Below are 25,156 nucleotides of genomic sequence, written 5' to 3' on the forward strand. Positions count from 1 at the left end.
AAATGTTTGTTACTTTCGGATATTTTCCAGGTTATTATGGAAAATTACCGCTGTGTCTCACAGTCCTCCCCACCGCTGCTCTTCGCTATGTCACTCACCGCAGACAGGAGCCGTGGTTGCGCAAACAATGTGGTTCATGCTGTCATTTCCCTTCGCCGCACATTTGTGTGTAGCTGCAGACGGGGGCCGCTGCCAAAAACTCAGTTTTCGAAACGTGGGGACACTGGTTGAAAGCAGCAGCCAACTTCCGGGGAGTGGATTCGTCTCGGAAGCAACCACCTTCCGAATTCTACATGAAGAAAAGTATGCTGTCTCAGCACTTATTTCGGTGAACCAAGGACAACACGAATCCCAAATTCAGGCACAAATATTTTATTATAGAGCTGCAAAATCTGACGCGTTTCGGGCGGTTGCCCTTGCTCACAAATTGTCAGTTCATGGCCCGCCACTTTTTTAAATATGCTATACAAACACCACGTGTGATAGTAAACATAAACAACATACTGTTCACAAGTTGCTGCTTTTTTGCATTTTCTAATGGGTGAGTCTTTCTTCTACCTAGTCAAATATCATCCGACATTTGATTATAAATAACTTTTCTTTTTCTGTTTTTAAATAAACTTGATATAAATACATGTGATCAAGGTCACTTTGTGACCGAAACGCGTCATGACAGTGAGGTGTGGTGAAGAATAAAAAAACATGTGTAAAAAGTGGAGTTTGTGCCCTTCTATTTGGCCTTACAGAGGAGGAGGAGGATTGAAGCATATGGTGAATTGGATATATATATATATATGCAAAAAAGAAGCAGAGAGCTACTCTGATCAAATTCATAGTGTGGCTGGTGTTGTAGGGTGCTCTATACAGGAGCTGCTCTCCACCTGAACTTGGGACTACCCAGAGTTACATATATATATGCAAAAAAGGAGCAGAGTACTCTGGATAGTCCAAAGTTTTGGTGGAGAACAGCTCCTGTATAGAGCACCGTACAACACCAGCAACACCCTGAATTTGATCACCTCAAATGTCTGCTTTTCTATCAAAGTTTTTAAGCATAGGATTAGTAAAGTGCCATCCACACCAAGATAGAAAGGGACAAAGTATTTTTCCATTTCTACAGCAAAGTCTTCAAGCATAGAATTAGCACATTGCCATCCAAGCAGAGCTATAAAATGACAAAAGTCTTTATTCATTCCAGGTTGGCTTGGATGGCATTTTACCAATCCGAAACTGTAATACTGTGCCTGGGGTGGCAAAAGTCTTTTGTCATTTTCCAGCTCGGCTTAGAGGGCACAGTGCTAATTGTTTGCTTAAAGACTTTTCGGTAGAAATGGCAAAAGTCGTTGTCCCTTTCTATCTCTGCGTGGATGGCACTGTCCTAATCCTATGCTTAAAGACTTTTATAGAAAATCCGTCATTTGAGGTTTCCCAGTACTGACTGTGAGGTTCTATAAAAACCGAAGTTCATTTAGTTTTGGAAAACCAATAGAGTGAGATTCTGATCTTGTTATTTCCTTCACAACACTTTATCACTGCTATGGCAAGTAGTGGAAAGGGAAAGTAATAGGAAAGATCTATACTACAGCGAAAGGGCAATGTCTTGGGTGCTACAGAAGCTGTGACATCAGACAGATAGGAGCATCCAAGCTCTGCTCCTCATCCCTACATTATTTTTCAAAGTGCTTTCAAATCTCAGCAAAGGAAAACAATCCCTCTGCTGGCTATCTGGCGAGTCGAATGCAAGATCTGCCTAGGTCAGGGAAGAGGGTGGCAGTTGGCAGTGGGGATGAAAGCGGAAATGGTGACTCTTGAAACAGAGCCTGTGTGTAGTTTTGTGCTTCTCCTCTTGCCTGCCTCTTATTATCTTAGTAATGTCGCTAACAGATGCCTAATACGATGGGGGACACAGAAGCATCTAGACACTCCAGTGCTGAATTCAGACAAGCGAGTAGAGGAAGCAATATCTTATTCATGCACCCAAGGAAATGTGTTCGCTAAGAGAGAACATAATTTTTTGGAGTAGGTCAGAGTCCTGCACAACCTCATGTAGCACGACCTGAGGTAGGAGAGGTGCCCACAGTCTCACAGATCATGGTGCTCTATGCATGTCACAGTGAATAATTGGATGGAAATCCCTTCATCTAAGGGACGGGGGATCTCCAACGTCCAGTTTCAGATCGTAGCATAACCTGCAAAAACACTTCTGTTCGTGCTGCACATGGCCTCTTTCTTATGCGGCCCAGGAAGATTACAGAATCATTTTTCAAAGCAAAAAACAACTTCTTTCTTTCAACATAAGCATCAAAGACACCAATAGCATACATATTCAAGGTCATATCAGAATGCAGTTCTATTTCCGGGCATTAAAGATGAAGTGGTCCGTCCATTCACAAAGAAAGTTTAAATGGATTTTAATTAGGCCTGGGCTAAAATTTCTTTCCGCTCGCGGAAATTGCGATAATTTGACATTTTCGCCTTCCGCGGAGAGCGTGAGAATGTCAAAATTTCCGCAATCCCCATTTTACCAGAAACTTTTTGCTTGCTCGCGCTGTAAAATAATACATTCTCGCGTATGCGCGATCGTCTTACCTGAATCCCCACGTTCGCCGACAAGTTTTCCCGATCCGGTCGCGTTCTCCACGACATTTTGGATTGTTGGTAGCCTTTTGCGCTGTCTCGCGACAGTTCGCGCTCGCAGTAACGTCATTCGTCATGCGATCACGTCTTTCTTCTCGCGATCATGCACCGCGAGACAAGTGAAAACAAGATGGCCGCGCCCGCGAGCAACCGCATGGGTAAGTTGGCGAGCCGCGACTACGCAGAAAATACCGCGAACGGGCGGGAAAAAAACTTCCGCATCTTCGCGATATTTCCGCGTGTTTGCGGAGATTTTTAACATTTTCGCGATAATATGCGAAAGTGAATTTCGCAAATTCCACCCACCCCTAATTTTAATACATCAAGTTCAAATTGAGCATGTGGCCATGCTTCTCTTTTTTTTAAAAAATTGACACAAACTTGTGGATTCTCCGCGAAATTTTCACAAAATAAAAAAAAACAATTTTTTTTGTCCCAGGCGGTGTCCCTCTGAGACCCCACCACCAGGCCTAGGGGGTCAATGTTTTTCAACCCTGTCTTTTTGTAGCTTTTTTGTGGGACTCAGGACTGAGCTCTGAGTCCTAAGATGGCAGCCACTGCTTCCTGATTGAAGTTGTGGCAATCAATCAGATATCAGCTTGAAATCTGTCGGGATCTGCGGGCCCCTGTGTCCCTAGATGTATAAAGTTGTTTTAGCATTAATTGCTCAAAAAGTACTGAACCAATATGCATCAAAACACAAAAAGCACTGGGCCACGATCTAGCTTTTTTTGCCAATTTTTTTGTAATTCCGTCCAGCAGTTCGGGCTGTAGTCATGTTCAAAACTCCTATTAGAATTAACATGGGAAGCACTTTTTTTAAACCCCCCTTTTTTTTCTAAGCTTCCACTTGATGGATCGCCCTGAATCTTTCCATGCACAACAAGAATCACCGGAGCACCGGTGGATGGGTTATTTTTTGAGGTGATAAGGAGTTGTTACAGGGGTGAGTTTTTTATTGGGTGGCAATGAGATTTTAGGGTTCAGAGATGGGTTGTTTTTTATGGATGGTAAGGAGTTTGTAGGGTTCAGGAATACATAGGGCCTCATTTATGAAAAGTGACGCATCACTGCGTGAAAACAGTGATGCGCCACTTTTCACTGCGCCCTCCCTGCGACTCCAGTGATGCGTCATATTTACAGTATGACGCATCATGTCGCAAGGAGTCACAGATACGTCAGTATTTCTGACGTATCTGTAGGCGCAAAAGTGACGCATCGCTGGAGTGTGTCACAAAAGTGACGCAACTCCAGCAATGTGTCCTTTCACATAGGGCAAGCCCCATGTGAAAGGGCCTGCGTCAGTCTTACGCCTGCTGTGAGGCAGGCGCAAGAAATTGACGCATTTGCACACTAGAAGTGGCGCAGTGAAATCTAGTAGATTTCACTGCGTCACTTCTACGACCCTTTGTTGCGTCAAAACGCCCCCCTTGCATACATTATACCTGGCGCAGGTATAATGTGGCGCAGGGGTTTACAAAGTGACGCATCTACCTAGATGCGTCACTTTGTAAATATGGCGCAACATGGCGCATGTTTTATGCCACTGGTGCGTCACAAAAAGTGACGCACCGGCGGCGCAAAAGTGACGCAGGGGCTCATAAATGAGCCCCATAGCTTTTAGTGGTGGTGAGGAGTTTTTAGGGATCAGGGATGGGTTGTTTTTACAGGTGATAAGAAGCTTTTAGTGCTGAGAGAGGAGAAGTTTTTTGGGGTCGCAAGTATGGGTGGATGAGTGAGTGCTTGGGTGGATGAGAGATGGAGAGGATGGCTAGATGACTGCGTGACTGGATGGATGAGTGAGTGCATTGATTAATGAATGAGTGCATGGATTGACGAGTGACTGCATGGATGGATTTATAGGGAAGGTGAAATGTGAGCCTATAAATGGATGGATAAATGGGCCTTGCTCCTTTATGGAAAGATGCTTGGATACCTTGTTTTATTGTTGTACGGCTAGAAGCCATCTGAAATGGCGCATGTTGCATTTAAAGGTGTCTGATTAACCAATCAGTTTTATACAATAATCGCCGCATCCACAAGTAGATTTTCTTTCTTTAGAGTACTTGTCCATGCACGGCCCCACACCCGCCCCGGTTCTGCCCTGCTTCCTCTCAGTAAACTGGGTTTTTTTTAGGCAAAGTTCTGTTATGGTATTTACTAGGTGTAGATCAAGACACTTCACTGCTAATCCATTGCTATCCGTTTATGTTCAAGATGTCAACAACCCTTTTGATGACTGAACTTCCAGACAGCGACCCGCGGCTCCAAGGAGCGGTCTCTTACTTTTCTCTCAGATCCCACTGAGCTCGGGGTCCCGTGGTGCTCCAAAGTGAACAATACATCTTTTGGCATAAACTGCTGCTTGTCCCTCCATTTATTTTAAATCTACCACTTCCCAGGTTGAAAATGTCGGTATGTATAAAGAGGGAACTTCATTAAAGTCCAATCGAATTCAAAGGCTGCATTTGAATCAAGGCATTTACGTGTCTTATGGTATATAAACAACAAGATACCTTTAACGTTCTCAGCAGTGCATTGTTCAACCACCAGTGCGGATAATTGTTTGTCTCTCTGACAAACTCTTCTGTTTTATTTTTTTTTAAAGGACGTACAATTTTCTCTGATCTTTCACTTTAACTTTTGTAGGAGGATAGAGACTGAGGGAATGTGAACCGGAAGTTTGCTAGTTACAATTACAAACCCTAGCTTTGGCTTCCATAACCTCCGGTGACACTGTATCTGGTTTCTGTGTTTCAATTTGCACATATGCGTTACTATGTTTTTGTGAGAGACGGAACTCAACACGGGATAACGTGTTTTTGTTGCCGTGCTGGCCAACGGCCAGAAACTGGTTTAAATGACAATCGGGTTGTTGTACGAGCGGTTGTACAACTGTAAGCTCGTGCAACTGAGCTGCTGAAATACTGGAATACCGACTGTGACTTGTAGTAAGATCTCCTTGTGTTGTTTGCACGTAACAAAGGAAAATGGGGCACGCGTGATACCTGAGCATGAATGGCATACGTCATTTCATCTGAATGGGCGGCTGCAGCCGACGCAACGTGGAAAACTTTCCTAGAAAGAGCAATGGTCTGAGTTACTGCTCTGTGCTTCCTGTTTACTGACCTGCTTCCTGCTTGTTTCCACAAACAGGTGTTCAGCCAAATAGTATCATTTTAACTTTCTTACCCGCCCAAACTCTCCGTTCATTTTTTTAACATTATTGGGTGGCAGGTCGCCCCAGCATTTACTTCCTGGCTACAATGACTTGAGGAAGGGCGCGAGTACAGGAGACAGTTTCACATTAATGTTTGATTAGTGACCAGGAATGGCGGTATTTAGGATTGGTCAATGCGGGTGTTTAACTGTTTGCTTGACAGTTTATGACCATGTATCTTCATGAATAGATAGACATTTTTTTAGACCAAAGATTTCAAAAGCAATTGAAAGGGTTTTGTAGAGCGGAGGAGAGAGGCCTCCAATGATTAATTGATCAATGGTGGTCAATGGCTCTTACATCAGGCATTGACAAGTAGTTCCTGCTTCTGTGTGATGAAAGCTTCACCACGATTCAGAGTACGCAGGAGCGGCCCATGCAGGTAAGAGCGGTGAGGCGGAGTGGGAGGAATCCGACAGATGACGACAAGGGAAAATAAATTATTTATTGAATTTTCCCACTGCGTCGTCTGTCGAATCCCTCCCACGCCCTACCACTCTTAACTGTATGGGCCGCTCCTGCAAGTACACTTTGACCATGAGGACTGCAATATTTCCCCACTTACAGAACATGCAAAGCATAAGCAGCAGCAATCAACACTCACACAGAGCAGGTGAAGCATTCACAGCAACAGTAAACACTCACTCGCACACAGGTCGCTCGTTCTCCTACATCGCACCCAGACATGGAATGACCTCCATCAACACATCAGAGCCTCCGTCTCACTTCTTGAGTTTTGCAAGAAGCTGAAGACCTGACTCTTCACATAAGCACCATGGGGACCACATACCTGCCCACTGCCCAAGCGCCTGGATACCCTTTCGGGTGATTATGGCGCTATACAAATCAACATAACATGACCATAGCTAGTCCAGCCCAACGAGCAGCAGTGACAGATTTACACACACAGTACAAGTACAGAACTGGCAGCAGTAGTAAAAGCATCCCATGCACACTGACCACCTCTTGCTTTTGAAGAGACAGTGCACGGTTAATTCAAGCACACAGAACTGATACAACAGTGGCAAACAGCACTACAAACGTTCTATAAATAAACAAGTGCAGTACAGACAGCAGCAGCTAAAACTACCCTCAATACAGACTATGGGCCTCTTTGCGAGGCCCCTAGCGGCACTTTTGCCCCATTGGAGCATCACTTTTTTGATGATCCAATGGCGCAATTTGCCGCAGCATATTTACAAGGCCAGGCAAAGCCACTGTGCTTGGCTTTTCATGGCCTTGTAAATATGTGCCCCTTTCACTCAACTGCATAAAAAGGGCGGTTGTAGTGGGTGCTCCCATGAAACACCCATGGAATTGAAGCATTCCCAGATTTACGAGGAATCATAAACTTGGGAATGCATCAGATTTTTATGGCGACCAGGGGTAGTGATAGGGATGCACAACGAGGAGAAATAGCTTTTTTTCTCTTCGTTTTTTCCTCACTCTTTGTATGCTGCAGAATGGGATTGTTTTTGTGCAGGAAGGTGTCCCTTCCTGCACAATATCAATCACCCCTACAATGCAGACACCCTTGCACCATGGCGTAAGGGTGCCTGTGTTGGCGCATAGCAGCCCACTGTGCACCAGTGCAAGGGAAAAAGACAGAAATGTGCTGTATCTCATAGATACGGCGACTTCCTGCCCTTTTCTTTTGACGCAGGGCAGCACCGCAAGATTCCTTGTGGCAAAAGCATGTCAATGAGGCCCTAGGTACTTCATTAGCAGTAGTAACTAAAACATCCCACAATACACAACATGTACAGTTCACGTTTCTGGGCATACTTCTTTTTTCTCCCTCTCTCTCACACACACACACACAAACACACAGCTCAGGAATACAAAGGCCACTCGCAACAACAGAAAAGGCACAGAATGGATAGCAGCTGTGCACATCTGTCTTACATGAAGAACCGATAGAGCTGATATACCAGCATTCAAGTTCAGCACACACGGACAGGACAGTTACAGCATGATCAAACAGCAGTGCAAGCTTCGTTAACACATAGCTAGTTGTACCTTTTCTGTGTGCAAATAGCCCAATGGCAGCAGCAGCACAGGATCTAATCACATACAAGTTTGACAGGAGCAGTGCAATCTCTGTGGCACACAGGAGGCACATTAAGGACAGCAGACGTGCAAGGTCCACGCAAGGTACAGTGTGGTCTGTAGATATGCACACTCAACACATGCCTAACTGTCAGCTGTATCTTAAGCATCCCTTGCAGGCCTGTGAGGTCCTCTACACTACTTCTACTTCCCTAACCCAGTGCATGCAGGCATCACTGTCCCCTCGACTAGCTTCACCAATGAATTGCTGTGAGTCTTGGATTGCCGTTTTGATCAGTGGAGCACTGGATAGCATTTCCTTTCAAGCATTCCGTACAAATCAGCCCACAAGTGAGTCTATTTCCTTTGTCAAGTGCTTTTAGAGCTGCCACATCTGCCCTGGGGTGGTGTGGGCTAGTCCTTGAGCAACAAGCAGTGGCTCGTGACATGTTCTCTATCAGCCCCTGCGTCTACATATAAAATTCTGTAATTGGAACTCTAATCTGTGCTGCATCTCCTCTATGGAAGCATGGTGACTCATGATGCCAGTGCCCATACATGCTTCATCTGCTCCTGGGAGGCACATACTGGGCTCACAGGGTTGCCTCAGTACCTAAAAAGCGCAGTAGTTGTGCTATATTTTCCTGTACCTGCCTTTTCTTTCCCCAAAGACAAGCAACCTGGGCCTTGAGTAATGGGCAGCAGCTCACTTCATGCATCCACAAACTCTGCCATTTCCCAGTGGTGACACAGCCACTCATGATGCTTGCTGCCTTGTCCACTGTCTCTACACCAGGGAGTCGGAATTGGGCCACCATTGTTGCAACATCTACATCTTCCTCTTATGACTGACTCGATAAACTTTGTTTCAATACTACACATTGCCAAACATTGTCGGGCTTATTTACAAGCCCCCTTGCGCTGCCGGTGTGTCATTTTTTTTTTTTGATGCACCAGAGGCACAGTGTGCTGGCCCATATATACAAGGCCATGCAAAGCCACACTGCGTGGCTTTTCATAGCCTTGTAAATATGACCCATTACACGCATCAATTGCATGAAAGGGGAGTGCCGTGGGTGTTGCTGTGGGTGTTCCCACGTAACACCCATGGATTCTGCCGCATTCCCAGATTTACAACATTTCATAAACCTTGGAATGCATCAGAATACTATGCCTCCCCAGGGTAGACGTGATGAGGCACAAAGAGGAAAAATAATTTTATTTCTCCTTGTTATTTCCTCTCTATGTGTGCTGCATCCCGCAGCACACTTAGAAAGAGGAAAACACCATCAATGATTGTTTTAGTGCAGGAAAGCGTCCCATCACGAAAATAATCATCCCTGCAACGCAGGCGCCCTTGCACCGTTGTGCACGGGTGCCTGCGTTAGCGCATGGAAGCCAACTGCGCACCAGCACAGGGGAAGAAACAGTGATGCCTCATCCTGTTGTAAATATGATGCATCCCTATGCTTTTAAAATGACTCAATTCAACGCAGCAAAATGGCTTGCGGGCCGCACTGCATCATTTTGTTGTAAATGAGACCCTGTGTCTTACATTGCTTGGATGTCTTGGGTTCATATAATTGGGATATAAGAAATATAAGGGCTTGTTTACAAGCCCCTTGCACCGCAGGTGCATCACTTTTTTGGACGCACCGGCGGCACACTGTGCTGACCAATATTTACAAGGTCACACAAAGCCACTCTGCATGGCTTTTCATGGCCTTGTAAATATGGCACATTTTCACGCATCACTTTGCGTGAAAGGGGCGTGCCATGGGTGTTGCTGTGGGTGTTCCCACGCAACACGCATGGATTCTGCCATATTCCTAGATTTACAACATTTCCCAAACCTGGGAATGCATAGGAATCCTAAGCCTCCCCAGGGGAGAAATAAAGAGGTGCAACGAACAGAAAAACTTTAATTTCCCCCAATTCTTTCCTCTTTCTATGCATGCTGCATTCTGCAGCACAAATAGAAAGAGGATAACAACATTGATGATTGTTTTTGTGCAGGAAGGTGTTCCTTCTTGCACTAAAACAATCATCCCCGCAACACAGACACCAATGTACTCTGGTGCTAGGGTGCCTGCATTGGCGCATGGCAGCTAATTGTACACATCACTGTTCTTTAAAAATTACGCTGCTCGGCGCAGCAAAATGGTGTGCAGTGACGCCTGTGTAATTTTGTTATAAATGAGCCCCATAATCTTTACCAAGCCATTTTACAGAGGTACAAACATAAAATGAATGAATGACAATCTCTTAGTACATGGCAAAGGGGAAACATCCTTTACCACGCAACCATTACAACGCGGTATGGTTACATTGTGGTTTTGATAACGCAAGTCGTTACACCGACTTGCACTGGAGGGCGCTCTAGACTAAGGAATAGTGTGAATTACTATTCCAACACCTTCCCTACTGTACATAGACTGGAGTTGGAATAGTAATTCACACTATTCCTAAATCCAGCGCCCTCCAATGCAAGTCGATGTAATGACTTGCGTTGTCAAGACCGCGATGTAACATACCGCGTTGTGATGGTACGCGTTGTATCATCATACATCCATGGCAAAGTAATGTTTGACAAGCCATTTTTCAAAACTATACTGCTTCTTAACCAGCTTGTTCGCACTACATGACTAGACTTGACCAGTTTTAAGATAAAAAATAAATACTACTACTTACATAATTCCATGCATAGTTTTTAAACATTTGTTATGACTCATTTACATTTGTGGAGTAACCCAGGAGATCAATGAGCTCTCTGGGTGGGCAGTGTGGAGGGTATGCTTATTTCCTCAACAAATGACACTTGGCTTGGTATTGTTGTAGATAGGTGGAGGGCGGAGGAACCCACATTGAGAGACCCTATCTGCGCGAGGAAGCTCACACACCTTAAGACCGAGGTATTACAGGTTTACAGGACCTCCTTTTCCTGAGACCTGTCCCATTCTCTTTTACTTCACCTGCTTTCCGGTCCTGACGAAGCGCCTATGGATCCCTTATGGACCAACAAAGAGCGCGAAACACATTGACCTATTTTTTGTGTAGTTAATTCACTCCTGCACTAATTCTGAGAGCAGCGGTTAGTTACACATCCGCCCTCTTTATTTTTTTCCAAGAGGAGCTCCAGGTTCGACATCTATTTTAACTTACCACTCGGACCCAAGAATAAACACAGGTTCTACGTACCGTTTGGTAATTTTAATTCACCCACTCACTTACCTCCCCAGACCTGCACACCCACATGCACAACTGTGGCGCCTCCTTAAAAGATCTCCACTAAAGAACCCTCTCGCGGGGACCGTGGGGGACTGCAGCGCCACCCCCACGAGGAGCAACGCCCGATGATGAAGTATGACACTCGCAAGGGTGTGTGAGGGCACTATATCCAAAAGGAGGGCTTCCCCATCACTATTTATAATCCAACCCTCTTTGAGACTGACCACTTGTTACCATTCCTCTCTGCCAATCAAAGTTTGGTTGCTACTTTCCTGAGACCTTAGGAACAGCTACCCCCCAGTGTATACCAGTCCTGTTCATGGGCCTTTGTCTGTAGCACAACTCTTTCCATGAGACAAGAGCCCTGTAGCTATCGGAGTGTTTTGCACAGTATACAAACACAAGATCTCTCCAATTGGAGAGATCACAGTGGATTATATATAAGCACTACAGTTCACAAGTGTTTAGGTTCGGTGGACAAAAGAAACTATAAAACAAGCTCCTGATATTATCAACACAAGAGTTAGAGCCATCATACTTTAGAAAGGCATTAAAACCTTGTTCTGTTACATAATGATTAGAGCGGCAGACCCTGATGCAGAGGTCTTTCCCGGGACCAGGGTTCAATTCCCCGCCTCGGCGGGTCTTGGGCTAAAAAATTCCACGGACCTGATAATTCTCGCCTCGGTGCCATTCCAATCATGGAGTCCCACTCTGCAACTCTGGGCAATAGCTTGCTTAATCTCCACAACGGCCCCCACAACGCTAAGGATGCCTGGCCTCCACCTTGGGGGTGCCCAGGAGTGGACGCCTCACAGGGAAAGCCAGGATGGGTTCCACAGCGGTATTCGTACAAGCGCCTTGAGACCCTTGCGGGTGAGTAGTGCGCTATACAAGTATCAATTTACATATAGTCTGGCCCCATCCTTTCAATCCATCCTAATTCATATAGACTACCTGTTTCAATCAATGAGTGCTGTGCAAACCACCAAAAAGCCCTTTTAGTGTAAGTGTAATTAACAAATAAAGTCATCAATCAATCAATCAATGATTGGGTACTATGAAGAGAATATTATGGGAATTTCTCACTATGTATTGTTAGGAACATAGCAATGGGATGATCAGTATTATCAGAAGCATAACCCTAAGCGACTATAGCAGATGCAAACACTAACTATCACTTAGCGTTACGAGCAGAAGAGCTCTGATTGAGTCTATTATTATTTTGAACAGTTCTCTGACTGGTTGTAGGTAATATCAATGTTAGGAGAATCTGGTTAAGCTTTGACTGATTTTGTCTATCATCAATTACAGAACTGAGGGACAATGGGTATTACTAAGAATAAAGGGCTGATTTATAAATGGGCAAATGGCCCATTATTCATACAGGGGGATGGAGTAAATTACTCCGTCCCTGAATGAAGAGACCACCTGCCACAGTTTCAAATGAGCAGCAACCCCACAGTCTTTTATAATGCATTGACAGGAACCGCCGTCACGGTGGGTACTGCCAATGCATTTTGCTGTTTGGTGCAGGGCTGTTTCAGGCTGAAGCAGCCCTGTACCAAACTGTTGTCTTTTTTTATTTTCAAAAAGTAAATTTGGAAATGGGATTCTCTTTAAAATAAAAAATGTAAAGCTCCCCTCACCTTGGTTGTCATCCCCCATGGAGAGGGGATCATTATGCCCTTTTCAATGTCCCTCTCACCAGGATTTGCATGGCGGTGACAGGCAGTACAAAATGGCTATATGTCCATTGACCTGATTGGGTGGGCGGACGTATAGCTATTTCTCCATTGGTCCATTAGATACGTTTGGCTATGCCTATGGTGGAGACGTCACCACTGTAGACAAACTTAAGGTCTGCCGGCATCAAAATTCGGCTTGCAGACCTTTATCTTGCCGGTATGCATACTCTGTCACCATTGAAACAGAGTATACGTACCCCCAATGTATAAATCAGCCCCAAAGTTTTGAATGAGTACCTGTTACTAACAGCAGAACTTTCAATGAATTTGGCTATTCTTAAAAACAGGTTTGTGAATAATTGATTCTTGGTGGCACCATGAGCAGCAATTTGTGTAGGTTTGGTTCCTAACATGGCATATTATGAATGAGTGAGAGTGTTATGAAGAGGTCTAAGTGGGACTACCTACTATTAATCAGGACAGACGCTGCATACATCTTATAGGTTTTTCAAGCAAAACGTCCCTAAATAAGTCTGAGTATTTAGGAGAGGGCTTAGTGACTCATGGTATTACCTGGCAGACAGGCCCTTGGATATTCCATTATTTGCATAGGGGTATGTATTTGACTGGGTATTATTGACTAATGTAATTGTGCAATATTTTAACAAAATAGACAAATAGCACACACCATATGCTCTCCGTGCATAGACTGGCCAATTTGTCTGAGTCCACAGAGGCAAAATCAACAGAATCTTCCCATAACAGTGCAGCCTTCGTTATTACAATAAATGATTTTAGGTATCAGTGATTACTTGAGATTAAGGGTTGCATGTTTGGTCAACCAATAGTCTTTTAAAGTAATAGTTTTTTTAGGTACTTAGCTTCTGTACAATATATTTAGTTCAAGTCAAAACAAAGTAAACTTTATTCGGCCAAAGGCCATAAAAGCACACAGAAAATTAAATAAAACATAGATGCAAAATTTCATATAGTACAAAATTATAAACAATATCCAATTTTCAAATAACAATTATGAGTTAAATATTCAAAAAAGCCAAATCAGATGGACTAAGTCGTATCTAAAACATTGAAAAATAGCCCTTCAAATGCATATCTCTTCCTAATGCATAACACCGATTTTATCAAATTTAAGACTTCAGAACAGATTTCAGGTGAGCCCGAAGACTGCATCAATATTAAACCACCCATATGACGTCTCACTTTAGCCTTGCACAACAATGGCACAAAAAAACGGTGTCTTGGATCTTGATATAATGGGCAGAACCAAAATAAATCAACGGTGCTCTGGATCGAAATGTTATCACACACACAAAGAGATATATCCTGCTGTCGTGCCCTCAGGGATAGAAAACCAAATTTAACGTGTAAAGTCTAAACAAAGTTAGCCAGTGACAATATGTAGGGGAAACACCACCTCAAGTAAGGCTCTAAACCCCAAATTATTGAAACTGTTGCAAATTCTATGGCCTAATAATCTATGGCCTGATCTCAATATTTGAGTACAATTTCATTTTATGGCACAGTACTGATTTGGGGGCACTATATCAACTAGATGCACAGTATATCAGAAGTAAATCTCTATTTTTGCTGGGTTGTTTTTTTAGCAATAGTATTTTTATATATATAACGTCTTTGCTACTAACATTGCTTTTGTAATAGCCATTACATGAGCTATGGCTCAATATTTCCAATAGGTATTCTGTAACTTCTAAATATATATGCATCTGGAGATCCAGCTCAACACAGATGTTTGAGTGCAAGAGGGCAACTAGATTCAGGCACTGCAGAAACCTATGCCATAGTTGAATTCACAAAGTCCAGGTAATTCTTAGTTGTCCAAAGGTTGTTGTGCCTGGTAATTTATCTGCACACAGGTGCCGGTTCAATAGAGAAAATACACATCATGAGTTCACCAAATGTTGCCATTATATATTTAGGAATGCATGATTGAAAGCCCACCGCTAGAGGCCATGAATAAAAGATATTTCGGGGAGATTTCCCTTAATATTACTCTAAAAGGTGTATGTCTGGCTTATTTGAAGACCCTCGCTCAATAACCCAGATGTTTCGAAAAAAACCCGATTTTCATAAGCTGGTACAAGTGGGTAGCACCCTCATTCTGAAAATTGCTCCAGCATCACTGCCCGTGCAAATTTTGCTTTTCTAGTACAGCAGATTGCCTTACCTACTGTTTTGCCCACAACTTTAGCCGACGGCTGCATATATCATGAGCCATCTTCTCAACTTCACAACACAGGAATAGAAAAAAGAGTTTGCCTCTCCCCAGCCACACTCATACAAATGTGTTACAAATATGTGGCTGAATGAAACCAAGATGATAACTCCAGAGCTCATAAGTGATAACTATAAACAAAAGCAATAATGGCCAATGAGGGTAGAGGGTGTAGTTTTAAGAATACAGTAAGTACAACCCAGTCCCCCTTAGCTCAAAAAGGAAATACTACAACACTGTTTTACACATGTGTATTCTCAGCAAATGTCATGTATTACTCTGTAACTAGGGGTATTTGACTTAATCGAACTAAACACAATATAAAGATTTTTTAAAGCAATTCTCAATGTGATGGGATAAACTGCATAGAGAGGCACTGAAACTCTTCATATTAGTGGAGTGGTACATTATCATTTGCCCTCTCGTGGGGCTCTTTCAGAGATCCTGTTTGGAAAAGATTTAGGGTTAGATATCAGGTAACTAAAGATTCCTTGCATATTTGAATCTCTTTTGTCTTTCTGTGATAGCTCTGAATGTTCTCTCTTGAGTAAAGATGCTTGACCCATTTAGCAAGTTTTAAAAATAGATTTTGGCTGACGCAGTCTCATATTTTCAAAGATTTGATGTAATCTTATGGTTCAACCTTGAGCATTTTATCACATGGACCAAAGCTTCATGACAATAAATTTCAGAGTGTATTTTTTTTCTGGAGATATAGGATTGGAAGTTTTTATTTGGCTCACCGAGGTCATGTGGTCTCTTTCAAAGGCCTTCAGTTTGAGAATGCAATGTACAATCCTGGTGTTATTTTGCTCAGGACAGCACAATCCACCAGTGTTATCCTTGAACGTAGACAATCAGATATAAAAATGAGTGCTCCCGGATGATTATCAATAGAGAAAGAAGTCATGAAATTTCCCAATTGCTCAATGTATAGATTTAACAATGTGTGTGACAGGGAAGATCCTTGGCTGTCTTCCTTCTTCTAGAAGTCCGGGTTGTGATACAGCCGGTGAAAGCCGGTCACACAGAGAATGATTGGATGAGAAACTGCCAATCAGTCCAGAAAATGCCTTTAAATCTCATATGTTAACAAAGAATACCTGAACCATATAAATTAATAACACATAAAACACCTTTCAAAGATTTAACATGGTGTGTAGTTATTACCATCCATCCATGATGCTGAGATGTTTGTCTGTGGAATGCAAAGTAGCAGAATGTATGACGTTACAACGCAAACATTTACAACGCATGCCTTTACAATGCAGTTTTTACATCGTAACAGCCATTACAACGCATGTTTTTACAACGCATGCCATCACAAGTCATTTTTAGAAACTACATTTACAACGCATTCCATTACAATGCATACCATTAAAATGCATACTAGTACAACGCATATTATTTTGAGGGCAACAGTAGGGTAAGTGTTGGATAGTGTAGGGGTAAAAATTACTATTCCCACTCCAGTGAGTACAACAGTTGGGTAAGTGTTGGCTAGTGTAGGGGTAAAATGTACTATTCCCACTCCAGTGAGTGCAACAGTAGGGTAAGTGTTGGATAGTGTAGGGGTAAAAATTACTATTCCCACTCCAGTGAGTGCAAAAGTAGGGTATGTGTTGGATAGTGTAGGGTTAAAAATTACTATTCCCCATTACTTACCTTATAAAACGTTGTAATGGCATGCGTTGTAGTGACATGTGTTGTAATGACATGCGTTGTAGTGACATGCGTTGTAATTGCTGTGTTGTAATGGCATGCGATGTAAAGGATGTTGTGTTGTAATGACTGTGTTGTAAAGGTAGTGTGTTGTAATGACTGTGTTGTAAAGGTTGTTTCCCAAAGTAGCAGTTCCAGTGCAACATGAAAGCATGAAACATGACTGTTGCTTGCTTCAAATATTCTGTTCAATGATGATTTGATGTGTTGAGGCAGAAACAGACTCAACACTTATTTACCCTTGGAGGAGACAAACAGCAATATTTGAAGGGTTCTTCAAGAAAGTTGTAGTTAATATCAGTTTCATTCTACAAGTGATTACTTGAATATTTTTTCATGAGCTACGGAAGCAGCTTGGCCACAGTGAGGTGTTAATCAATGTATGCCAAACAGACAGAGGAACTGGAAAGCATGTTACAATCACATCAGCATACAAAAAGAGCAGCAACACCAAAAAATACTTTGCATTTGACAACAACTGCAGAGAATCCGGTGACATGCATGAAAGCATAATAATATGATGCTGTTTAGGACTGCTTCAGAAGGTCTGCCATTTAGACCTGTGTTTATTCTCTTGCACACTGTAAAGGTTTCTTTCTCCACTCTGCTTTGCTCTGGCCTTGAATTACCAGAGTCTTAGATATCTCAATGGTAAAGGCCGATAAGCTTCACACAACTAAGAGTCAGAAACTGGGTGTCCATTAACTGGCTAACAGCTTTCATAAAAACACCCACTACCTAAATAGACCTGGTTGTGCTGATCGTACAAGAGCCAACTAAAACAGGTAGAACTTTAGGGTCTCTCAGAAAACAAGTAAGGGTACAGGTGAGCGGATGTCAATAGAATGATTGCTCCATGTGATGCCCTCTTGGTTCCGGAAGCATTTCCATCTCTTCAAGTTTAAACCAGGAACATTTATGCATGCACCTGCATGTTTGAGTTTGGTGGTACAGAACACTATTCTCCCTGTGACGTAGGAGGGTATGATATCAATATGTCACCCAAGGAACAGATAAGCAAGCTTTCAATAAATTTTTTGAGTAACCAGCAGCCAGTAAAAAGCTATAATTATATGGCCTCTCCTTTTTAAACAACTGATGATGTGCAAAACTGTGTTCAGTAACCAATGCAGCTTTTTATCTCTGTCACTTGCAAACCATCATGTTGTGCATTGGCATAGTCTATCTTAGTGTTTATGGCATCTTCCCTACCACCATATCTTTTAGGTAAAGTGGCTGAAGAGGCCTCAATGTATTAAGCTTCTGAAATGGAAGAAGCAGCTGATATGCATAGTTGGAGTGCAGCAGTCCTGTCAGGTTTGAAAAGGGCTCTAAGGCATCTATCCTGGTAGGAGGTTTAAAACATGCCTACACACCTCTGTTCAGTTGAACTAAGAAAGCTGAGACATGTGGGGACCTGTATGAATGTTGAGACAAGTGGGGATCTGTATCCTAGAGAGATACACAAATACAACATGAGGAAAGTAAGACACAAGTAGTGAAATGTGGGACATGCTTGCTGGGCAAAGTCATAATACTGCGAGAGAGAGAGAACAGAACATATGAGGGAGTGACGTGATTGTGTGCCATTGGCGTCCCTGTGAACAGGGGCCACTAAGGTACACAAACTATTAAATGTACCAGATGCGCAATGGTCTATGGATGGCGCACTCCTTGTGAGAGGGAGGGACCTACCCTCCTGATTTCTCCCCAGTTGCATCCATGGTAATTCAGACAAGGAATGCCCTGAAGGGCACTGGCTTGTACAGATATCTTACAGGGGAGACCCTGTGTGGGTGGGTTCATCACAGGGCAAAGTAGACTCTCCCCAAGGCTTAAGAGGGTGGGAAGCCATTAACATTTCCAAACTAGAAGACATAGTGACAGACAACACCATCTGCTCATTTGTAGGCCTCCAATCTAAGGTTCTTACATATACAAGCAACAGTTCTTCAGGTATCTCCAGGTGTGGCTTGTCCTCTCCCCGTATTTAAAACCACTTGATACTGTGCTAGAATTTAATCTGCACAAAGAACGGTTGCTGATGGATGATATGGGTAGACACAGATAGCTCAGCTAAACTGTTCACTCGTCAGTTACCCTCCAGACTACTTCCCAGCACCACACGAGACGTGGGAGTCAGACATTGGCCCACTTGACGAGGAGGAGATATGCAACAGCTTAATGGTCCAGATGGAAGTGACACTCTCTGCCCTATTCTGACTGGTTCAATTCAAACATATACCACCTGACACAATAAATACTCTGGTTGCTGAGTGCAAAATTCCTCCCCAAAATGCTTATGATGCAAAAAGTCAGAGAATGACTTCATCCACATTTCCTGGGTATGTCCTGTGATACAGACCTTTTGGTGCAGGGTAACACAAAAAAATGTCACACACACTGGGGAGATTTATATATAACTCACATAAGATGACCCTACTCAATGTCTTAATTGAAGTAGATCTGAAGAGATACACAAAGACACTTTTCTACATTGGTATTATAATTGCAAAAAGGGATATCACACATGAATAGCCAACCGTGAACTCTCCTGACCTGGAAATCTGAGCTCATGGATTGGACCACTGGATGGCACTTGATCTCCCAACATATAGAGCCTATGGCCAGCCACAAAAGAACAAACATGTGTGGGGGGCCTGGGGAACCATAGTGGTACTGCACTATAGGCAAATGAAGGGGTGGATGTATGAAGTGGGAAAATGTCAGGGCATCAACAATGTCACTGCTTAATGGACACAAGCATTATCTTGTCAACGTGTATTCTGAAAGAAGATATTATTAAAATGGTGCCGCCCTCCCCAAAGTCTTGTTCTTTAGGATTTCCATGGGTTCTCGGAGTAAGCACTAATGCAATGTTAGTGCTATATAATAGTTGGGTTGGCCTTCAAGTGAGTTGGGCATCAGTTTCCATCTAACTACCTCATATTTGCTCTTAAAATGCATTCAATGCATCCTAGTCTTCTATTAATCCAGTCCCTACATATGTGAAGGCCAAGCTACTTCTGTTGTCTGCCGAATTGCCTGTCCACGGTGGCTTTGTGATTTTAACGGTCTGTTATTTACTTATAGACCAACAGGGTAGGGAGGCATTTGTTAAACATGCATACCCATCTGATTATGTAGACAAAGCAATATTTTACAAAACTGTTAGGAAAGCAAGAATTAAGAGTTGGTGACAAACTGTAGGAAGTACCAGTGCTGTTTTTTTTCCAGGCGGGAACAAATGCAATCAAAGCATAAATGCTAAAACTCACTTTGGAAGTGTGGTTATCGTTGTGCTGGCCATAGTCCTCCAGCTCCCAACACCAATCTGAATATCTGATCAACTTGATAGAGAAATTTGCCTGATCACATGCCCAATCAAAGGGTATGCTTGCGTGCTAGATCTCAGCTCATGTTTCCGTGCTGCTCCCCCATTACAACTTATGTACATCTGAAGACAGCATTGTTGTTCACGTCTACCCCATGCTCCTGCCTATGTGTACCAATCAAGAAATGGCGCTTAGAACATGCTTCTTGACAGCTTGTATCAATCCTCCTTGCATAAAATATCATGGCAAGCTCTAGGGTACATGTTTAAAGACTGCCTCAAGAATGTGTCATATCGAGAACTAATTGTTCTCTCAGAGATAATCAACAAATACATACTACCTTCATTTGGAAGAAATGGAAAAATTAAACACCAACATATTGTGGACGAATAACATCGTACACGTGCATAAAAGAATTCGATACCTAACACAGCATATTATTTAAGTGGCAGGAAATAGCTCAAGTTGCTGTTAGTACATCTATTATTAATGTTGATATTGTCTTATCACTCCCCAACTTATGAGGCTTGGTGTGTAATGGGCCTGCGCTATTCATGGATAAACTATTGCAATCTATGTCTGCATAAAGAATATATCTATACAGAAAGGGGCAAAACTCCATCTCTCTATCAGCCATTGGTTATCTGTTGTGTCATTCACATTATAGATCACCCCACAGGACAGAATACATAGAGGGGGGCAGTGGGCCAGCCCCTCTACCATCGTCTATTTTACCCGTTGAGAGTGAGCCCACAGGACACTGATTTGGCTTGTGAAGAATCATGAGTGACAGCATTTTGCCTGCTCACTTGTAACTCTTCACTCTCACTTTTTATAAAACTTGTGCTGCAACATGATAAGGCTCTGCACTGTTAGTCCAGTCAACTAGGAAGGTGTACAATGAGGATCACTGGTGTTTCAATATTTCTCCCATATGAGCGTTGCACTCGCCAAATTATATCCTGGGCATGCTCTAGTGAGCTGTGTTTCTTTAGCGCAGGCTCTTCTAATGATGTCTCCCTGGGCATGCTCAGTTGAGCAGTCACTCTTCTGCCTATGACCTCCCGAGAAGTGCCCCGCGAGCCCATCCTCATTTAAATAGAGTCTCAGAAGTATCCCCTCCTTCCACATCCAAATCTTTTTACTGAAAGGCAAACAATTACTAAGAATCTCCTCTGATAAAGGAGAAAGTATTTCTCTTCTTAGTGAGGGGATTCCTGTGCTAAGATGGAAGTTAATGCAAATAAAACTTTTGTGATGGAGTGTGATCAAGTTCGTACTAAAATGAGACACATATTTATAGAACATCTCTAAAGCACAGACGTTTTCTTATTTGAGGGTTACCTTTGACTCTAGGATCATGGAACCCATGTGTTTTCTATGGTTAGGAAATATTTTGTACGTAGTGTTGGATTTTAAAATAATTTAACCTCTTGTACAGGCATAAATCTGATTGGTCCTTTTTTAGAAGTGTACTGGATGAAGTGTATACTGGTTTTAACGTAGGGTTTGGGTATATGGGCATATAAAAAGGCTGAAAGCATTCAAAGAGAACAGAGTATGTAGGCAGTTACTTGGTCTCCCGCTTATCTCCCTTTCTTATATATTACATGAGGAACTGGAGTTGGAGTACGTCTAGGACCTTATAAATCTTGCTCCACTGTTGTTGCGGTGTTCCGTTCAGAGTAACCCCTCGGCTGTACTCAATAGAGGAATTATACACAACTCTTTATCTTGTGATAGGGGGCGCTGTATACCCTGGTTACAATACATCAACATGATATGTATCGTCTTGGGAAGACCATCTATTTTCCTCAATCCAACATGTATATTAAAGGGTGATAGGTCAGGGCTGAAGAACTTGTTTTTGTCCCTGACGCAACGGGAGCGGGAATCATGGGAGTTTACTAAAATTCTGATCTAGGAGTACGTTATGGTCAAAATCTCCCCTGGAGTAGAGCCATAGTTAGACTTTGCCTTACGTGCTAGGGATAGGCCCCTTCTGACTAGATTCCGTTTAGGAATCAGTTGATGGCAGCTTTGTTTCCCCCTTGGTCAATTTGACTGAGTCGCCATTCTCTTATGCCCTTGCGATGAAAGATCTCCACAAAGTTTGCTTCATTTTGTGTTTTTTTGTTTTTTTTTAAACTTATTTGACGAAACATTTTTTAATTCCTTTTTAAAGGGGTATATATAGGATGTAATAAATGTAACTTGGCCCCAATATACTTGCAGAATTTTGGCAATCCCGAGATTTGTAATTATGTCTGTCTGTTTCTTGAAAATTCTCTTTAATGGCTTGTTCAAAAGCCTATATGGCATCGCAATTGTATTAATGGTGCACATCAACTTGTGCATACAGCCGATTCAAAGATTCGCCTTTTGAGAGATCGATAACCAACAAAATAAGGGAGATGCTGATACAGTGACGAGAGAATTGTGTCACATGGTGCATATATTTTTTTGGGGAGGACATGGCCAATATGAAGGAGCATGGTTTTTAAGGTCTTCCTCCTTTGGACAATGAATCGAGCCCTGAAGAAGTCTTTCATGAAGAGACGAAACACACTGGCTACTTGAAAAATTCGGATTTTAAGAAGATCTGAAAAAAGAGGTTTTAAAAAAAAAAGAATGTTTGATTGAAGTTTGTGCAACCCATATTGTAATATGATGCACATTATATGTCTATGAACAAGAAAATCGTGTGTGCTGATCACTCTTGCGCAAAAGTAATATTTATGTCAGCATTCCATGTTGTATTCATGCGGTGATCATCAGGGAAGTGGCTGTACTTTACAAATACTCTAGCAATTATATATCATACAACACTTTATTTACTCTGAAACAATATTTATCACTGTAAGGACACCAATAACATTTGTTTTATAATTAATCAAAAAGGACATCCGACTCCCCTTTCATTGTGTCCTCATGGCCTCATGACGTTATGTCACACTTCTAAATGCCGTAACTTAACCTCCAAACCATCAAGTTCACTGCCTAAGTAAAGTCACACTGTGTTGCTTTTCAATCTAGCTGCTGGAGGCTTATTCTGAAAATAAATGTTTCCTGGAGTAAGTTTTTACTGCACTCATGAGGTCCTCCTACCTGTATGCCTGAGGATAGCAACTGTAATAAGCAAAGACCGTGCTCTGTAAGAAGTAGTGTTTTTTAAAATACTTATCTAATTTTATACTTTCCAACTGCTACTAAGAGCGTCTTAAAAGCATGCACTGGGAAATGTTTGTCAAATCCTACCCAGTGTGATTTTATACAGCTGTGTAGCATGTTTCGTTGAAAGGGTGGCGATGTTCGGCTGGTCTGACATGATGCTATTTTTGCATATGTGCATGATGTATGCCAGTATTTAAGTGGATGTTAAGTATATACACATTTGCAAGCAAAGGTCATAAAAAAGTCAAACCTATTGGCTTTGCCGATCCTTGTTAATATAATAATCACTAATAATATTGTCATTTCGAACCGTTGAGAAAGCAGTTACCAAAACGTTTGACAACTTAAGTAACTTTTGAATTCTTTCCCTATATATCTTTCCAAAAACATCAAACTGCAAGCAGGTTTTGTGACGATCATGCATGCAGCATCATGTAACTAAATACTCTTACCAAAGAAAGTGACGGCGAAGCCCTCGAGCATGCAGGTCCAGGGACCCAGGTAGAAGTAACCTTGAGAGTTTGTCAAGAAGCTGATACTGCCGCCGATGAGGGAGACTAGGAAGTCGGCCACCGAAAGGTTGACTATGATGTAGTTGAGCGGCTGCCGCAACTGCTTGAACCTGACCGTCACCAGGATCACAATGAAGTTCTCTGAGAGCGAGAGCGCCGTGACCAAGAACATGAACGCCGCCAGAAACTTGAAGTTCCAGGGCTGCACCGTCGTCAGCGGCCGCTGGAAGGGGTCCCACGGCGTGGTGTCCTCCGGTGACTCGGGGAGGAGAGATACATTCGCAAGTACTTCAGCCCTAGCCATCGCTTGAGCGCCTTGAAGCGAAGGGGTACTTGGCTGGCGCCTGGCGCGCTCCGTGTTAAGGGTACAGTTCAGAAATTCGCAAACACATGGCTGTCCCTCGTGAGCGTCAAAAGTTGTATGCAGTTTTAGTCACGAGGGCGCGTGCCCAAGGTGCTGCTCGCACCTGTCTGCGTCAGGTATCCCCCCCCTCTCTCTATCAAGGCGCTGCGGCCGCTGATCTCTGCATGCACCAACGCAGGACGGCGGGAGCCGCCAGCTTCCTCCTCGAGATGCTTCCAGTGACAGCCAAGAGCAATAAATAATTTGTCCGTGAGCATGTCTCTTTTGTAGTAAAGCGCAAGACTTTGCTCGCCATCCTTCAAAGAAAGAGGTAAAGAAACCCGGCCTTCTTGGAAGAGGGGAGGGGGTGGTCTCACTCGCCGCTTGTTTGAAGCGAGTGAGAAGTGAATGCAGAGCCGGCTGCTTAGCAGCCCAGAATCAAGCAGCGGCGTCGGGGAGGCGCGCGGTGCGGCTGAGCTAACAAAGGAAACGCGCACCCACGTCGAATTACTGTACACTAGTCATTCAGCATTACAAATTGGTAGGGAACTGCAGTGGGGTCGAGGCTTACGTTAAAAAGCCCAAGGACTTCAAAATCTATACAGTGCAAAACTGGAATGGAACCACACTCATGGGAGGCGTGCCCCCCAAGCGAAAACACGCACGACAGACATTGTTAGTTAAATAGCACCATTCAAAACAGCCAGGGACAGTTTATGTAGGGGAGCACTCAGCAAGTCACCGAAATAATTTACGAAATAAAAGTTTGCAAAATACTCCTTTAGGAAAAATGCCAAGTGGGAATCCCGGCCCGGGGGAAGCTTGCAGATCCATTATGACGAAAAACTCGCAAAGTGTGTATGGCTTTTAATGGGGGCCACGTGCCGTCACAGGGGCAGATGGTAGTATGTGGTCTCACAAATTAAATAGATCACCATAACATCAAACACCATGCAGCATGCAAACCACCGCTACACATTACACATTTCTACAG

The 25,156-nt window shown here is 43.0% G+C and overlaps 1 protein-coding gene across 1 annotated transcript in view; it reads right to left on the reverse strand.

The window, feature by feature from the left end:
- Positions 1-24,123, reverse strand: part of LOC146867502 (opsin-VA-like) — a 345,134-nt gene extending 321,011 nt beyond the window's left edge. Inside the window, exon 1 of the mRNA XM_085606191.1 lies at positions 23,760-24,123. Coding sequence (XP_085462317.1) covers positions 23,760-24,123 — 364 coding nt within the window. The remainder of the gene's footprint in view (positions 1-23,759) is intronic.
- Positions 24,124-25,156: the final 1,033 nt, after the last annotated feature.

Source organism: Triturus cristatus, chromosome 1_2 (assembly GCF_964204655.1).
Source record: "Triturus cristatus chromosome 1_2, aTriCri1.1, whole genome shotgun sequence".
Lineage (NCBI taxonomy): Eukaryota > Metazoa > Chordata > Amphibia > Caudata > Salamandridae > Triturus > Triturus cristatus.